Source organism: Pinus tabuliformis, chromosome 3_1 (assembly GCF_031772625.1).
Source record: "Pinus tabuliformis cultivar Carrire ecotype Pingquan chromosome 3_1, CPIR1, whole genome shotgun sequence".
NCBI classification, from domain to species: domain Eukaryota; kingdom Viridiplantae; phylum Streptophyta; class Pinopsida; order Pinales; family Pinaceae; genus Pinus; species Pinus tabuliformis.
In genome coordinates, this window is record NC_142301.1 from 921,368,127 (window position 1) to 921,388,128 (window position 20,002).

The 20,002-nt window shown below is 37.0% G+C and overlaps 1 protein-coding gene across 4 annotated transcripts in view; it reads left to right on the forward strand.

Moving 5' to 3' along the window:
* The window catches only part of LOC149190752 (kinesin-like protein KIN-7C, mitochondrial), a 397,121-nt gene that overhangs the window by 77,263 nt on the left and 299,856 nt on the right, over nucleotides 1-20,002 (forward strand). For all 4 annotated transcript variants that reach the window (XR_016256019.1, XM_089412258.1, XM_089412256.1 and 1 more), the window contains one exon: nucleotides 6,567-6,632. Coding sequence is in view for 3 of the 4 variants with exons in the window: in XM_089412258.1 (XP_089268384.1) it covers nucleotides 6,567-6,632 (66 nt within the window). In the remaining variant the exon portion in view is untranslated. The remainder of the gene's footprint in view (nucleotides 1-6,566; nucleotides 6,633-20,002) is intronic.

The window sequence follows — 20,002 nt, forward strand, 5'->3', positions numbered from 1 at the left end:
AGCGTTGACCAAGCGTTGACCATCCAGAAGTGCGGATTGGGTGTGGTTGCCTCTCCTAGGTAGACTGCAATTTTTGGCACGAAAATCGAGGGGATCTGACTCTGGTTTGATCGGTGTTGACTGCCCTAGTTTAGGGTTGCAGTTGACTTCAGAAATCTGCAAATTGACTGTACTTTTGGGGCTGTTTCTTTAGGCTGTTCGAGGACAAGTTGACCAGAAATTGACCAAGTATTTTAGAGGTCAATTTCAACTAGTTTGACCAAGTTTGACTTTGCTGATCTAGGGTTTTCTGCGGCTGATATAAAATTAGAAAATTCAGATTTTGTACTATTTCTCTCTGCTGAACTATTGAAGATAAAAGAAGATTTGATCAAAGGGTTTCCCCGCATTGGGGTTTGTCCCTGGCTAGCCGCCACATCTTGTGTCTTTTGTCTTGGCTTGTTTTTTGTTGATCATTTAATGTTCTATCTACACTTTACTTAATATATATGTGATTGCTAATCTGTGGATAATAAGAAGAAAAATAAGTAAACTGTTCTAAGCATAGAACATACCATAATTTAACACCTCTTGTTTCTCTCTCTCCATAAGTGTGTGTTGCTCCAAGGGGTGCACATTCCTCTTGGGGTGGCCCCCACTATCCACTAAGGTCTTGATTTGCCTCCATTCTCCTATGTTGGAGCCTCCCTTAGCCAAATTGTAAAGTGGGTCCTTCCTAACCCACTTTTCCTAAGTCCTTAGCAAAACTCAAAATTGTGCAAAATTGTGATTACTTAGTAAAATTGCTAAGTAGGAACATCACATAAGGTTTGGGAAAGAAGTTCATTTGGAACTTGCTTTAGATCTTAGATTAACCAAGCTAACTTAATTTAAAATAAACCAAGATCATCTCACTACATTCATCTTGCAATTGTGGTTTCTTGAAGTTCTTCTATTCTGAAGCAATTGTCATTTCTTTCAAGTTCATCTATCTTGATTCCAAGTCTTTACATTTCCAAGGATTTTCATTGCTATGCATGTTTATTTTTCCTGCCCCATTTACTTTCGAAAAGTATTTATCTTGCGGGGCATCTATCTCTTAAGCAATTTATTTTCCAAGCTTTGCTTTCAAGTTTATCTTCTGCACTTGGATTATTTGCTTGCAAGCACTTACATTCGGCACTGGTCTATTTTGCTTTATCTTGCAATATCTATATTTGTGGATGTTTATGTTCATGGAATCAATGAATGTGTCTTGAATCCTTATGCTACTTTTACGTAAGTTGAATTGTATCTTGGTTATTTTCACTAACTCCTAGAACTTAACTTGTTAGCATTAATTACTTAAGCCTTAGTTATTTTTAGGTTCCACCCCCCTTGGCTTCGACTAGGAGTAAGCTTAGATGGAGGAGTTGAGAATTGAGTGACAGCCTCAACTCGAGACTTGCCCCCAAGGCCACACGAAGTGGAGTTAGAGATTTTCTCCATAATAATCCCAGGTGTGGATTAAGGTGGCAACAATCTTCAAAAATTCATATAATACAACTCTGGAAGAACGTTTGTCTGAATAAATATCTGCAACAATGTAACTAATATGACCCAGGTACTCATGAACTGTTGATTCTGAATCCACCACTAATGTGTACATGAAGTTATGAACAATTGATGCTGAATCAATTAAGAAGACTTGGGAGAAGTGCAACTTGTCCTGAATGTGCATATGAATGTGTGCTGTAACTTAACACTCAAAAGTGGTGTGAACAAATGCAGTGTTAAGCTGTAAATAAGTCCTATGTGAATTGCTATAAGCTATGTCACATCAGCTGGAAATACATCTGCTGAAGAGGCATCCAAACTCAGTCACCTAAAGAGTCTTCTCTGTTAGATTTTTCAAGTTCAGATGTGCAAATGCATAGCTTAGGTATAAGTTCTATTCACAATCTGCCATGAGGTACATCTGTACTTATATAATATGCAAGTTCTTATGGTTTTTGCATATAAAATATGTCCACACTCAGTCATAAACTGCACTCCTGTTAACAGAGTCTGAAAACTGATTGCTGCCATATAGGAATTTCTAGGATTGTACGGCTTTTAGCTTGTCGTCAAATCATGCGATGAATTTGTGTCACATGAAGATGCAACCATGCTGGGCGATAATGTACCTTCACTTTTCATTTTGATATTTCCTAATGCCTGCTTCTAACTTTATGTGTGCTCAACATTGATCTTGTTAAGACAAGATTTATTCCTGCAAATCTGGGTGTTAAGCCCAATATCTTCACAAGTGTATCTTCTCAGTTCCAATCTTCGAGTAAAACTCCTCCAAACAAATATAAAGATCCAAGTGTGATAAAATAAGCTAAGATAATTTTATTTATTTCCGACAAATGACCACAAATGTCAAAAATAGGTCAATGGGACTATTGAGTAGAGCAGTGTGAAAATATAGTAGGAGCACAAAAAACAGCTCCTAAATAAAGCAAGATGCAAGAAGTGAAATAGAGTAAATTTCTGCTCTATGCTAAGACCTAAAATTGAGCACTGATATCGGAGAGATTTGGAGGATTTTGAAGTCAGAAATACAAACCCCTTTTCCTATGATGATTCTCAGCATGTAGCAGATTGAATTTGCTAGTATTATTCACAGAATTTTCAGAATTATTTCTTTCTGAATCTTGCAAGTAGATTTTTGAGCATCTGGAGGCATGCAAACAGATGTTGAAGTGGCAGATTTTTTATGATAATGAAGTGGCATCTTACTGAGTCATTTCATGTTATAATCAAGAAACAAGATAGCTATGACGGGGGCTCATAGCCTCGTTTGTCAAGCACAGGTTGCTTTTCTTGTATTTGAGAAGCAGAAGCAAATCTAATGTGTAAAAGCAACTCAGCAATACTACAGCGGACATCACTATTACAGAACATTTGCTGATTATGACAATGTTTGATGATATGCAAGGGAAATAAACAAAACAAGAGCTCTTTTGCTGGCTGTGTGTGAGGATTGGACAAAAGAATATCTGGGGATGGATGCACAACCACTCGAATCAACAGAAAACACTGGGTGTTACATGTGGATGCTTTCCTGAGGGTGGGGGATGTATTCTGTGTGCTCCCACATTCTGGAACATGGGTATTCCTGGGTGACATTTCCCCATGAGCCCTGCTGTGCTAGACACAGCAAGGTATATCAGCCTAAAAAAATAAGATGCTCCTGCACTCCCTCTTGACCAAAGTTCATCATTTTGAGGGAATAAAGACAAAAAAGAAAAACGAAAAATAGAATGAATGCCAACCTAATTTACATGAGGATGAGTAGGGGGGACAAGATGAGGCACATCACGGGTTGGTTGGTATGCCATTGAAAATTCCAGAGAATGCAACTGATTCTGATTCAGAGAGCAACATTCCCTTGGTTGGTCCATATTCCTTCATGCAATAGCTAGATGTAGTGATTAGTGGGGCAACACCTTGAGTAGTGATACTCATTTGTCATTTGACTTATTCTTATAGAATTTATCTTAAGACTTAGATCTATATCTTTTGAAGTTTGTAAATATAATGAGAAATGCAATGGTGATAGATGATTGGTGAATTGTGATTATTATGTAGTTACATCTTTACATGTATTATATATGGTTTATTATGTTACATATAATGATGTATGTTATTGGCAATTTGTGTTTTTTCTTTACTTGAAATATATATCCTGGGGAAACTGCCAGGCATTTAATCTCATTCCAAGGATTCTATGCAGAGTAAACTGGGTTCTGCAGAAGCTCGAGTTTTTGTCAACAATCTCAGAATGATCATGATATTCAGTAAATGTCTCACAAAGAACATCATGTCACAATGTGGGATTTGAATCTGGGTGGGGAGGATAACAATTTTACTCACAACCACTTGGGCTAGACCCACTTGACATAATGGTTCATTGTTGTGTAAGATTTCAATGATTTATGTTTTAGATTTCATATATTTTAATTTTTTTGTTTAGTATTTCAGCCAGGGTCCCCTATGCCAGAGACTCCGATGCCCCCTACCATAGTCCCTAGAATTTGGTGGGTGCTTCCACATGTCCCTTGGATGTGTTTCCCCACTACGGCATCCTGGAAATTTGGTGCAATATTGGAAAACACAACCTCTTCTTTCCTTGCACATATTTCCAGCAATACACTGCATTTGCAATCTGTTGAATTCCAGTTTAACAGAAGTACTTTCAGCATGCAGCAATGAGTAGGGGGAGCACTGTCATACAGACCCTTGCTTCCTGCGTAACACCTGTAGGAGATGTGCAACATGAATGCTCTTGATTCTACTGCGGGAAGCATGAAAATAAGCATCCAAGATCTGGAGAATATTCTAGACAGCAGTCTATTGCAAGAAAAGCTATTAACCCAAGTAAGTTCTACTAATAGTTTCTGTACTTGGAAGGTGATCACACTCTAGAGTAGGCTGCATTGCAATCTATTGAATGTTGGAAAAACTGAAGTATTTTTAGCATGCAGAAATGAGTAGGGGAGCACTGTCATATGGACCCTTGCTTCCTATAGCAGCTTCCTGCATAACTCCTGTAGGAGATGTGCAACATGGTTACCATTAATTCTATTGCGGGAAGCATGGAAACCAGCACCCAAGTAAGTTATATGATAGTTTCTGTACTTGGAAGGTGAGTGCAATAGAATAAGGACTCATGCACTTCATATATGGATCCTACCTTGTCCTTCACTTGCAAACTAGTGAGCTTGGTGGAGGCTTCTGCATATAATTTTGGCATTGTCTTGATTAATAATTTTTTATTCTTGGAAGAAAGGCACTTCCTTGAATTTTTTTCCATGCAATCTACTTTTGGGACCCACCTTAGCCATTCAGCTGAAGAGAAGTGTGCCTGATACGAACAAAGTTTGTTATCACACAATTATATTTAGAATATCTGGAATATGAGAATATCCATCATAGGATAAATAATATTTTTATATAAATTGTTTGAGTACAAGTGATATGATATGATGATTGTTCAATGAAAGTCCCCTTATAAATACTAGGCGGAGTGCCATTTCATAAGAGTCACATCTTTTAGTTGAGACATGTCCTTTCACATGTCTCTTTATTAACTATTAATTAACTATTATTATCTAATGTTTATTTAATTCTTAATGTTTATGTCCATAACACCACCCTAGTAAGGAAAGATGCTCCTTACATGTGCTATTCTTTCTTTGCCTATTCTTATGTTTGGAGAATGTGTGCCCTATGTGAGAAAAAACCAATTTCCTTTTATTATCTCATGCTTTTCTTACTTAGGAAAGTACACTTTTTTGATGAGAAAGCAACTTTTCCATTTTGAAAAGGAAAGTGCTTTACTTGGATCTTTTTAGTTTTTACTCATCTTTTCCTTGGTTACTTGCTTTGTACACTACCATTCTCAGTTTATAAGAGATGGAGAGTTGGTTGAGATGATTGGTTGTTCTTGAGTCCTTCCATTTCTTTTCTCATTTCTACTCCTTGTAAGTCCTTGCATGTTATTGTAATCAAGCTAGTTGGTCAATGAGAATTGAAAGCTGCTCTTGTAGTTTACATGTGAGCATGTCCCCGTGCAATGTGGGAATAAGGTGTCGAGGAAGTGATAGTTTTGTCCCTTTCAGCACTTTGAGGGTGAAGCTGACATTTACAGACTTTGTTGAACATGCAGCTCTGCAAATAAAGGTGATTTTCTGTTCATGACAAGTCTTTGTTTATTGATGAGGTTGGTTGTTTTAATGTGCAATTTTCTGAACTGATAGGTTTTGGGTGTATAACCTGCCTGATTAAGTTTATCTTTCTTGTTAACTCCATCACCCACTAGACTTAAGGCATCAGTCACTTCTTTAAATTAGTTTTGAAGTTCGAAGTTCAATAAGTTCTGTTAGAGATTCCCCTGCTGAAGCTAGAAAAGCACTAGCATGAAGTGCGAGGGATTGTGCAAGGTGACATTAGCACCTTCCCTAGTTGATCCGGATGGTTTTGAGTGTTAACAGACCTATACATTATACATTATTCTGTAAATTGCATTTCTAGTGTTTATAACATGATGCTACCCTGATATTAGTGCAGTGTAATTGTATTTCCCCTTCAGATATTGCATTTGTCTCTGCAGTGCACACACATGCCCTATACATTCCGAATTTGGTTCAAAGGAGGGAGTTAACATGGAAATTTTGGACCTACCAGAGCCCTTTTCTGTTGCTTTGAAATTTTACACTAAGCATGTCAATCTCAAGAAGCCTTACTAACATGTTCTGCAGAACACAACCAAATCAATGGCAGATTATATTTATTACATCTCTTCTCGTGGATAGTTTTGACTACTTGACATTTTCCAGACATTTCATATAGTTCTTTACCAAATTTTACGTTTGCCATGCTAGTAGCTATCGCAAAGTTATATATTTTGACAAAGCTGGACATTCTTGCAGGAAGTAATATTTCTAGTAACATGGATGTTGCACAAACAATATCAAGAATTATAGTTTAGAAGTTATATTCTAAGAGAATATTTGTTGCGGGCTTGAGTCAACTCTTATTGTTTGTTAATTGTTTTGCAGGGTGATCAAAAGTCTCCTGGCATTATACCATTGGCGATTAAGGATGTGTTTAACATCATTCAAGATGTAGCTAATCTCGACATATGAAAGTGTGGACTGTAAGGAATGGGTTTTTTTGTAAGTAAAATTAATGTACAGTTAGTCCATGTTTTTCAGAGTCTATTACATCTGTTCATACAGCAACACCTGATCATTATATATTAATGAAAATCCATGACAGAGTCAGTCCTAAACCCTTGAGATGATCTAAGGCAAAGTGCTGGGTGATGGAAATATCTCTGACAAAGGCAATCTTGTGTATGGTAATTATTAGATTCTGCAGGATTTCTAGTGACAATCTTGGCTGTTTATTGTTGCCACTTAACCAGGAGACAAGCCCCACAAATCCCCTAAAAACTGATAGCTTTTATGAACGATAAAAAGAAAACTTTGCAAGGGAAAAAGGTTATAATTGAATGGCCTTGATAGTGGTAAGTTGGTAACTATGTCCATTCCACATACACTAAATTTCTATACAAGAAATCAATAGAAATGGATGGCTTTGATGTACCATAAGCGAGAAATTGAGGAACTCTGGTGTCAAAATCTATATGCCAATTCTGACAAGCATAGTTGGAAAAGGGAATCACAAAATATGGAAATCAACTAACATGTTAGCTAATTGACTCTCATGGAGAGAAACCAAATATGTTAGCATATATGCAACATCGATGGAGTTTATCACTAAAAATGTCACCAAATATGTTTCTTTATTTTTTCAAACACCCTTATGCAATAGTCATTGAAAAAATAATTGACTACTTAAGAAAATTGAGATGTGACTTGTTTCTGTAAATAGTAGTCTGATTCATTATAAAGAACACCCTTTTAGTACATTTAATGAGCTCAAGGTGCCTGCAGAATGGTCAAGCCAGTTAATATTTTCACCAATTGAGTACATTCAAATTCTATATGCCAATTCTGACAAACATAGTTGCAATAGGGAATTGCAAAATAACAGAATCAACTAACGTGTTAGCTGATTGAGTCTTACAGAGAGAAACTAAATATGCTAGCATATATACAACGTATATGCATTTTATCACTAAAAACTGTTGCCAAATATGGTTTTTATTTTTCAAACATCTTTATGCTAGAGTCCTTAAAAAATAATTGTCCAGTTCATTCTAGAATTCTATGTTAAGCAAATAGAGATGTTACATGTTTCTGTGACTAGCGGTATGATTCATTACAATGAACACACTTTTAGCACATATAATGAGCTCAAAGTACATTCAGAATGGTTAAGCGAGGTGATATTTCACCGATTGAGTACATTCAGAATGGTTTGTTGCCAGAATATACTGTGGAGTTAAGTAAGAAGATAGAACAAATGCATTAACATTGGACTACCATGGACTCATACTATCTCTGACTGTAAGGAAAATTGAACCAAGCCATCTACAATCAAATTTAATGTGTCACGCCCATTGGTTGACAACTTGACATAAAGATGAAATACTTTGTAGCTCTGAAATTAGTGGTGTTTGAGAAGTCCAAAAGCAACTGTGGATGTTTGTTCTGAAACAAAACTCTCTAGATCAGGATGTTCTACAATGGCTCTTATTGGTACTGGAGGTTGACTTCAAAGGGTCGCTTCTAAGAATGAAAGCATTTTACAGATTGTCAAGCTGATATTATCGATGTTTCCTTTCTGTATATCAAGAAAATTTATTTTTATTTTTACGGTAGCCTGTAAATTCCAGTGGTCAGTGTTTGTATTAGGTCCAATACAACCGATGACACAACATAAACTTAGTGAACTTTGTTTCCTTCAAGATTAAAGAATGCCCAAAGCTCCATATTTTAAAGGCAGGCTGCATGTCAGGGTGCAGATGCATACATGTTTTTGGCATATTTGTGAAAAAGCCAAGATCTTGGTTGCGAAAGCTAAATCGTGAGGGTCTTGGTCAATGTTGCGAACATTGTGACCGGGATTAAATTGGTGAGGATCAGAAATTGGAAAAAATAATAATATTGGGAAATAATTGGTAAAACTTGGGAAAAAATCGGCAAATACAAAAAAAGAACATTTTTTTTTCAAATTTTTTAATATTTAAAGCATCCACAACATACAATATATGCATTGACACGTAAATATGAAAAGAGAACTAATATATAAGATGTGTAATATCATGTCTAGTGCTACATCACACATAACAACGAATCATGCCTTGAATACTAAGTGCTGAGTCCTGACTTAGCTACAAAATATCAACAAAAAGTATAATAATGTATCTCATATCATGAATCATAATGTCATATACAATGAAATGAACCAAATAATTAATACTACTGATTTCCTTTGCCCCTCTTGCGAGAAAATGTAACAACTTTCCCTCTAGATGAAGAAGGCGCTGGCACTGGCACTGGCAGTGGACTCTGTTGTGCTCTAGAAGCTGAAGAACTAGGAGCTATAGGAGGTAGACCACGTCCTCTACTGGTGACCATGGTAGGCGGTGTCACCTCCTCCTCCTCTTCTACAGTTGCTACGCTCTCCACTACGTCCTCCTCTAACCAATCAGGGGCTGACTCCATGACAGGCCTCTCGTCCTCAACCCTCAATGCAGTAGTGATGTCAATCCCATCCAATGAGATGGCCTCCACATCAGGTGTCTTCTCAAGTTGCCTCACACACAATCGAAGATTGTAGTAGATGTAGACCATGTCATTAAGTCACTGGGACTCCAACCTGTACAAGGGTCATAAATTAATAAATCATAAATAATAAATTAATAATTATAAAAAATATTATTTAATGAATTCAAAAAATTAATTGGAATATTTTTAACCTGTTGCGCTTTTTGGTGTGTAATTTTCAAATACATTCCAGTTGCGCTTGCATCCAGAGGAGCTACATGTTTGGCTGAGCACTCGAATGACAAGCCTTTGGAGATTGGGTACTCTGCCACCATAGCTTCTCCACCATGCATCTACAACAAATAAGATAAACATAAAAAAAAAAAATGAAATTTGAAAGTTTAAGCAAAGTATGAAGAGACAATGAAATTTGAAACAAATTAAAGCTTACCTAGCATTTTAATCTTCCTATCCACAATAGCCATGTCAAAGCTAAATGTGCCACCTGCCATCCTATATATCTCCATTTCTTTAGAGATTTCTGCACGTTCTACTGGAGATGACACCATCTTTTGAACACAAGTGAAGAATCCATCCATGACCCAAACATCAAATAAGAAGCCACATGAGTAAGAAAATGCGGGGTTCAGGGAGATCCTTGCTGCATGAATGGGACAAAGGAGTGTATTGTTGCATCGCTCATTAATCACTTCCCATATGAGTTGTTGTTTCTGAAACCCCTCATCCCCCTTATCATCATAGTAGTTGTGAAAAGATTCTTTAGCCCTATCCATGGCCTCATACAAGTAGCACATTGTGGGCTTGTCTCCATCAACTAATCGAAGAACCTTTACCAAAGGTTCAGTAATGCTACACACCTCTTGCACTCCCGCCCAGAAGCTTTCCTGGTATGAAACTAGCCTACATATGGTTTCTCCCTTTGGTTTGCGGCTATATGGAAAAGTATGCCACTCCTCTAAAAGAAACATTCTTTTCACATCCCACATAGAATTCAAGAGGGATTGAAGAAATATGAAACTAGTGGCAAATCGTGTAATGGCAAGGCGCACCAACTCCTTGTTTTTGGTGAATGTTCTCATCAAATTAAGCATAGATGCATGATTATATATAAATTTTGTAATGCTTTTTGATGATACAACAATATCTTTGATAAAAGGAATTTTTCCTGTGTCCTCCAACATCAAATCAATGTAGTGTGCAGCGTAAGGTGTCCAAAATAAGCTAGGATACCTCTCCATAAGCATCCTAGCAGCATCAACATAATTTGCAGCATTGCCCGTTATGACTTGGACAACATTTTGTGAACCCACCTCCTAAATGAAAACATTTAACAAATCACATAATAACCATGCATCTTTGGTTTTTGCAGATGCATCAATAGATTTTATAAACATTGTCCCCTTGGGACAATTAACCAAGAAGTTAATAAGGGTTCTACCCTTTTGATTGGTCCAACCATCTGACATCATAGTGCATCCTGTGTGTGCCCATGAGCCCCTAAACTCCTCCAATCTCTTAGTGCATTCATCATTTTCATTCTGAAGAATGCACCCTCTAAAGTCATCATATGAAAGGGCTTTGTACCTAGGGCCAAAAATAGCAATAACATCAATTGCAGGCTGGAAAAATGGATTGTTCCTGACAATGTTGAAAGGAATATCACTCCAAAGAAGGCACATGCCCAACAACTTGTCAACTTCTTCCTTCTCTCTTTTTTTAAAATTTTAAGAGTTGATGTGATAGATGGTTGTGCTCCAGGTGTGGTTCTAGGAACAAAAAATGATGATGCAGCTATGGGGTTTAGTGTAGATACTTATGTTGAAGAAGAACCAGTGCTACTCTCATAGTTGCCTCCCAATCCTGCCACTCCACCCCTGCCATTTGACTCTTCAGAGTTGCCTTAGTCACTTTGGTTGTCTCTATTTTTTCCAATGATTTGATGGCTTTGCGAATGATTTCTAGATTTGTGTTTGTGCAAGGCCCTACCTCATGTCCAGGAATTTGTACAAGGTAGAACTTCAATCTGTATTCCCCCCTGTCATATGATGCCCACATAACTTGCAAGTCAAATTTGATCTGTCTGTCAGGCCAGGCAGTAACTCCTCAAAGCAAAATTGATTCATGTATCATATTCCTTCAGGTTGGTCTTTATTATATAGATGAGGGAGAGACTGTTCACTTCATCTCTCGATGACTGTTCATATTACTTATTATTTATTTACATTATATTCACTCAATCCTGATGATTAGGTATCAACATTCCCCCCCTTAATCTGAAGGGATGTTGGTGAGTCCAAGCATCATTCTGAATCGTTCAAGCTTTTATCTTCCAAGTGCTTTGGTGAAGATGTCGGCAATTTGCTCATTAGTGGAACAATGACGGAGATGGATTTTTTTGGCCTTAACATGATGTCGAATCAGATGATATTTGGTACTGATGTGCTTCGTTCGATCATGGAACTTTGGGTTCTTGGCCAACTTTATTGCAGAGGTATTGTCAATCATGAGTGGAGTCGATTGTACTTGTTTTATCTGCAAATCTTCAAGAATTTTCTTGAGCCACACAATTTCTTTTGTTGCTTCAGCTCCTGCCACGTATTCTGCTTCTGTTGTGGAATTTGCTGGAACTGATTGTTTGCGTGATCTCCAGGAGATAGCTCCTGATCTAAGACTCATAGCATATCCTGAAGTAGATACCCCAGTTTCTTTGTCTCCATCGAACTTTGAATCAGAGTATCCAATCAAGCTGAAGTCGTCCACCTGTGTATACTTGATTCCAAAGTCTTGAGTTCCCTTCAAGTACCTTAGAACTCTTTTTGCAGTAGACCAATGTCCCTCACAAGGCTTTTGCATAAACCTGGAGAGGATTCCAACAGCAAACGAAATGTTTGGTCTGGTAGTAGTTAGGTAGTTGAGACTTCCTATAAGCTGTCTATACTTTGTTGCATCCTCAAATTCTTTTCCTTCAATAGATGTGAGCTTTAAGTTTTGTTCCATTGGAGTAGTAAGAGGATTGCATTCTGTCATGCGAAACTTATTCAACAGATCTCCAATGTATTTCTTTTGAGAAAGAAATATGGACTTCGGATGTTGGGTTACTTCAATACCAAGATAGTAATGAACATAGCTCAAATCAGTCATTTCAAAACTTTCCCCAATTTCTTCTTTATGGATGCAATGTAGCTTTCGTTGTTCCCTGTCATCAAAAGATCATCTACATATACCACAAGATATACAACTGTTTTGCCAACTTTCTTGATAAATAAAGTTGCATCATCAAGATCATAATGTTTGAAATTGAGTTTCAAAAGATGCTTAGTTAGTTTTTCATGCCAGGCTCGCGGTGCTTGTTTGAGGCCATTCAAGGACTTCACAAGTTTGCATACTTTATGTTCATGTCCTTTCATAGCAAATCCTTCAGGCTGGGACATAAAAACATTCTCTTTTAGATCTCCATTCAAGAAAGCAGTTTTTACATCCATTTGATGGACTTTCCAATCGTTTTGAGCTGCTAGGGCAAAGAGTGTTCGGATGGTAGCCCATTTTGCTGTGGGGGCAAAAGTCTCCTCATAATCGACTCCTTCCTTCTGTGCAAAACCTTTTGCCACAAGCCTAGCTTTGTGCTTGTCAAGTGAGCCATCAGCTTTATACTTGTTCTTGTAGACCCACTTGCAGCCAATTGGTTTGGTTCCTAATGGAGGATCAACCAGCTTCCAAGTGCCATTCTTTATGAGGGCATCATACTCCTTTTGCATCGCTTCTTTCCATTCATCATGAGAAGCAACTTCTTTGAAGGAAGTTGGTTCAAAATTTGTAGACAAGTTCAATTCACAATCGTAAGAAACATCCATATCAATAGGTGAATTAGAGTCATCTACATCACCTCCATTTTGTCGGTTTGAATTTCTAGTTCCTGTCTTTCCAACCTCATCAGGATGAACACTTTCAAGTGTCTTTGTCAGCCACTTTGGGGGACCTTTCTCAGATGGTCCAGGCTGCTCCGCTGATTGAGTTGGGACTGAATCAAGGTTGAGTCTTCCAATTCTGTCAATCACATCACTTAAAGCATCATCCGTTGTTGGAGTTTCACGCAGGGGAGAGTGTTCTTCAGAAGAAGATTCCACATGTTGATCTAGTATAGGAATCCCTCCTTCAAGATGTGGAATCTGATTATCAAATTCTTGAAATGATTTTGCTTTTGCGAATCTATCTAAGCGATCAAGGTGCCTCTCAACAACATTGTCAGTTTTGGATGATTCAAGAAAAATTACATCTTTAGATACAACAAACGTTTTATTTACTTCATCATAGAGATGATATGCTTTGGAGGTGTTTGAATACCCCAAGAAGATACATTTACGGCTTCTAGCACCAAGTTTGTTTCTATGTACCTTTGCTATCAAGGCATAACAGGTGGAACCAAAGACCCTAAGATGCTTTACCGAAAGAACATGTCCATACCACATTTAATATGGAGTCTTGTTTCTAGTAGCATTAGATGGACATCTATTCTTTATATATGCAGCACATAGAATAGCATCAGCCCAAAACATTATCTTTACATTTTTGAAGAAGAACATGGATCGTACCATATTTAAGATTGTCCTATTCATTCTTTCAGCTACACCATTATGTTGGGGATTATAAGGCACAGTTGTTTGATGTTTGATCCCATGTTGGCAAAGATAGTTTTCAAATTCATTTGATGTGTATTCTTTTCCATTATCAGTGCGAATAGACCCAATATGAGATTGTGCATCATTTTCAATCCATTTATGAAAGTTCTTGAATGTTTGAAAAGCATTAGATTTGTTCTTCAATAAATAAACCCAACACATTTTGGTGTAGTCATCAATAAATGTTATCATATATTTATTTCCATTTGCAGAAGGAACAGGCATTGGACCACATAAATCTGAATGAATGAGTTCAAGTTTTCTATGTGCTCTTGAATGTGAATCATGAAAAGACTGTTTGCTATGCTTTCCTAGAATGCAAGCATCACATTGCTTAAGTTTCCTAGGAATTGTAGGCAAACCAACAACACCATTTTTCTTCACGAGCGGAGGCTGTCATAGTTCAAATGTTCAAATCTAGCATGCCATAATAAACTTGATGGAAGTGTACCTTCTTCATAATGAGAATTGTATGAGAAATGTTGTGCATGAGCAGAGGTTCCTTGCAGCTTGAGAAGCCTTTCTTCTTCTATTCCCTTCATGACAAGTGAGTGGTCAGATGCTTTTCTTACCTCAAGCTTGCCATAAAACATATGAATGGAATGACCTTGCTGGCGGATGTTGACCAAGGACAACAAGTTTCTCTTGAGCTGTGGGAGATATAGAACATGATGCAGAAGAAAGTCTGGAAGACCAGGCAGTTTAAGCCTGATTGTGCCAAGCCTTGATGGTTTGATTTTTGATTGGTCTGCAAAGTATACTGCTCCATCAACATTGTCAATAAATTCTTCCAAAAAATATTTTCTATGAGTCATGTGGCGGGTTGCTCCTGAATCAAGCAACCAATCATTTTTCCAAGAAGCAAGTGAAGCATTAAATAAATCTTCATTTACTCCAATATTACATTGTGCCACAACATAGTGAGCAGATTTAGGTGCTTTACCTTTGTCTGTATCATCAGTTTTACCTTTCTGTTGGTTTCTTTGTTGCTCAATTTTGTCCCATGGTAACTTGCATGTGGAGGCATCATGTGATCCATTTCTTTTGCAGCGAATGCAGTGCAAGTCTGCCTTTTCTCCTTGAGAGTGTCTGCCCCCGCCTCTGAAATATCTTCCTCTTCCTCTTCGACCACCTTTTCCTTTGGAAGAATCTTGAGCAGGATTCTTTTCTTTATGAGCAAGGCACACAACCTCTTCAGAAGATTCAGAGGCTGTCTTCTTTCCAAAAGCTTTCTCTCTTTTAGCAAACTTTTTCACAAGAGAGTCAAAGGTGATATCTTTGAGATTTTCATTTGCTTGCAATGACTCAAGATAATTGGAGTAAGTAGGATAAAGTGCCTTGAGAAAAGCGATAAGAGGAATATCCAATTCAACCTTAGTGGATTTGATATCATGCATTATAGACTTTACTTCAGATGCAAGAGCAAGAGGATCATTATTTTGCAGTTCAAGAGTGAAGAGTTTAATCATGAGTTGAACAACTTCAAGTGCAGAATGTGAGTCATAGAGTTCTTTCAGCTTTTGTAAGGCTTCAAAAGCAGTTGAAAATGGCGAAATATGGCGACTCACCTCTTCATTTACAGATGCTGCGATTAATGCATAAGCTTTGTTGTTCTTGTTTTCCCAAATGATGAGCTCTTTGTCTGAGGTAGGCTGTTCTGGCTCTTTGTCTCCGTCTCTAACACACACTCCTTTCCACAACTCATTGAAAATGAGCGTGTTTTTTATCATCCGGGACCACTCAGGATAGTTCTCTTCGCCAGTGAGAACTATTCCCATGATGGATATGATTGAAAGCATACTGTAACAAAAAATTTCTGCTGCAAAACTTTTACTCTTAATGGAAGAAAAATATAGTTCTGATATGACTGGACAACAAACTCAACTTGACAGCAAATGTCAATACCCAAGACATATATATCGGCCTTTTTTTGGTAATACGCACTATTCAAAATATATATCGGTTTCCTTTTTTTTACATTGATCACCCAATGCAGTCCTTCAAAAATTTTAACACACAACGACAATTTTAAAACATGCACAAAATCAGGGCTCAACTCACATACACATCATGTATAGGCAGCGTACCAAAACAGTTCAACGTATGGCATCTAACACATTTTACATGCCATGAACAGTGTACCAAAACAATGTTCAACGTATGGCATTTAACACATTTTACATGCCATGAACAGCGTACCAAAACAACGTTAATACAATGCTTGTATACCAGCATATAGCCAAAAACTTCAATCGTATAGCCAAAAAAAACTTCAACATATACCAGCGCTTCCGCATCAACACTCAGTAAACTTGGTGTGCTTTGACATCAACGCAGGTGTGCTTACGCAGAGCTCACGTACCCATCAGCCGCATCATGCTCTCAAAGCTCAATTTGACAGCCTCACGATGGCTCTTGGGGCCACGCAGCAAGAGAACCCTCCATTGAAACCAGAACAAAACCAGAACTATTCCACCGAACGTCTTCAAAGAAGATAATGCTTCACGGGTTCACCACAGTTCCGCAGAGGAGAGTGTTCTTCAGAGTAGTTGTGGATCAAAGGGCAGAATGGTTTACTCTCACGGTCAGGGAGACGATATTCTAGTTCTGCAGGATTTGCAAATACACTGAAGCCATCCCTCTCTCAACGCAGCAGCGTTCCTTCATGCAGGTATGGGAACGTTTTCTGAATTTAGGCAGTCAGAACAGTAGATAGACTGCACAATAGGCAAGCAAAGAGGCAGTGAATAGACTGCGCAGTAGACAGAGAGGACAAAGAGCACAATAGACAGTGGACAGAGAGCACAGTAGGCAGACTCCACAGGGCCAGAGGATAGAGAGCAGTAGGCAGAAGGGAGTTACAACTATTTTTGGGAGCTGGCTCTGATACCATGTATCAAAGCAAAATTGATTCGTATATCATATTCCTTTAGGTTGGTCTTTATTATATACATGAGGGAGAGACTATTCACTTCATCTCCCGATGACTGTTCATATTACTTATTATTTATTTATATTATATTCACCCAATCCTGATGATTAGGTGTCAACACTGTCAAATCCTCCATCAGGTTCACCAAATCCCCACAAAGGGTTTGATTTCCTTGGCATGTTTGTAACTTTGTTGAATCTTGAGTTTTAATATAAGATTGAAGTTTGAAGTTTAAACCTAGGGCACACGAAGAGTTCCAAGTTAAACAAATGAAATTAAAATTTACATACAACATTTTGAATTTTTGACCAAAAAACCCTCAACTCAATGCAACAATAATGACAAAAAAACCACATTCAAACCTAAGCAAAAATCATGGAAAAATACTAGGACACAAGAAGAAATTAAACAAAGAAAACTAACAATCAAGATTTTGCAATTTTTACCAAAAAAAACCCTCTCCACTAAATACAACAAAAATGACAAAAAAAACACACTCAAATCCAAGCAAAAATCACGGAAAATATACGGGTGATAGAAACCCATGGAAAAACAAGAAAATGACAAAAAAATAGGGCCAAATTTGATGCCCATACCTGAAAACCACGCTTTGCTGAAGAAACTTGGTCCAAACTTGATTTTTATTGGTTGGGATGCTAAATTCCTTCACTTTTCTCCTCTCTTTCCCTTGTAGATGAGTTCTCCTCCTTTGCTCTCACCTTTGCCCTTTGTTTGCAAAATGAGAGAAAAAAAAACCCAAAATTTACCTTTAAAATTGCTCTGTCGCACGGCTCGACGATTTTTTCATATCGACTTGCGATTTTTCTCAAAAAAACGCTGATTTTATCGGGTGATTTTATTGGCAACACGGAAAAATCGCATTTTTTGAAAAAATCACTGTTTTATTACGATGTTCGCAACACTGGTCTTGATGCAATTCCATCTTTTGATTTACAACTATAGAAGGGAAAACATCAAAATAGTTTCAAAGCTTTGTTTTGGGAAACTGCTGCTTATATCAACAAAAACAAATATGATACAAAGAAAATATACAAGTGGAATTGAGTCTACCTCAAGGGTAAGAGAAAAGTCTTTAGGTTGGATTGTGTGTCAAATTCACTACCCCTTTTGCATCTCGCGATGGACTTTAGATGTTAAAATTTGGGTACTAAAGGACAAGTGGTCCCCTAAGGCTTTGATCTTTGGCCTAGGGAAAAGTGTCCAAATTTATTTTTTACTTTTCTCCTAAAGTGACTTTATAAGTGGTAAAGTCAATTTAATTTGAAAGTGACTTTATAAGTGGTAAAGTTACATTCTAATTTAAATGTGTCTTTATTAAAGTCAATGAAGAATTAGAAAGTGAAAAAGTGACTATGGAAATAAAAGGCTAAGTGGGTCTTTATTTAAGTGGGTGAGTTAAACAATAGAAAGTGAAAATTAAATGCACATTTATTCTCATCCTTAGATCTAAATGAATTTTAGCCATTAAATCTTAGGGTAACCTAAAAGGTCATTATTTAGAGAATATAAGGAGAAGAGAAGAGGAAAAGGTCAATTCATTCTTTCATGAGCATTTGAGAGAAAGAGAAGAGAGAGCAAGGAGAAAATTTCTTAGCGAGGAAGTGAAGGAGAGCGGCAAGAAGACATTTCAGAAAATCTGGGCAGCAACATTTATTGGCACGCATCCCAAGGCAAAATCGTACAACAGGAGAAAGGCACAGAGATCGAGGAAGAGGGATAACAGCAAAGGCATGAATTTTGAGGCAGATTTGGGCATGAATTTCGAGGTAGTCGTACTGCTGAAATTCGTATAGTCCGTACAAGTTATGGGCACCCTTTTTGAGGCAACCGTACAACATTTAATGTTGTTTTATTGCTGGAAAATTTTTGTTTTGGCTGTTTGCTGATTGGCACGATTTTCGAGGCAGAGTTAAAGCACGGAAATCAAGATAAGTTGTAATTTGTGGTTGCTGGAATTTTTACTGTGTATTTCAGTTTCTCTGTAAAAACATTTTCAGAAATAAAAAAGAGCTGTCAAACTGGTTTTCCCCAAGAGTTGTAGTGGGTTTTTCCAGGGTCACATTGACCAAAAATCACCGTGTTATTTTCTGTGTGTGGCTGTCATAATTTTGGTGTGTTTTATTTTTTCAATTTCAGCAGTTGTGAAATCTCTAAATTTGTGTTTTCAGAAAAATATTGTCATTTCCAAATTTTAGAATTTTTATCATGCTTGGATTTAAAACTAAATGCATGGAGTGATAAGGAAAACTGATAACCGGAGTGGGGGTTGAAATTTCTTCACTGGAGAGGTGCGTTTGACTTAAAATTCTACAGTTTAACTCATTAAGGAACGTTTTCTAAAAGAAGAGATAGAGAACTTGGAAGTTCTATGAAATCTTTATAAATGAAATTTGAAAAGTTTGTCTATCCCATGCCTCTTTCATGTCAAATACTTAAAAACTAGTACAACCATATAATTTAAATGGTCTGTAAACAATGATAGGCATCAATCCATGATAAGCATCAAGAAACTTACCTCTTGATACATATCACATTGTCGAGATTAAGAAAATCATAAAAATTAACTAAATTATAACTTTATTTTAAATTATTATTATTAAAAATAATTATAAAAAGAATTAATATACGAGTTAAATATATACATTTAAAAAACATGTAACAAAATTCTTAACCAAGGAGATTCACCCCCACTTTACCATGGAGATCCTTAACCTGTATATAGGCTTTGTTACAATACCGTAGGCCAATACCATGGCTTATCAATATCACATGCCCAAAAAATCAGAACACATTTCATAGTCAAAGTATTTTATATATAGGTTATTTTAATTTAATGTTATAACATTTTTTTAATTAACTTATGAAGCAAAAAGGGCATGACTACCTTTGAAATAAATCTCAACCCTCTATCCTTGACTACTACTAGAAATATTCCATGGATTTGTTGAGGTTAAATCCCTACCATCCACCTATTAATTATTGATAATTAATTAAAATTTTGGAAGCCTTATTCCAAAATAAATATGCCTATTGGCATAATTAATATAATATTCAACATATCATGCACCTCTTTTGTGGCAAATTTTTACAGATTAAATATGGAAATATTATCCATCAAATGAATATTTTGTGGCAGAGCCATAAAAATCAAGTCAGTTCTACATTAT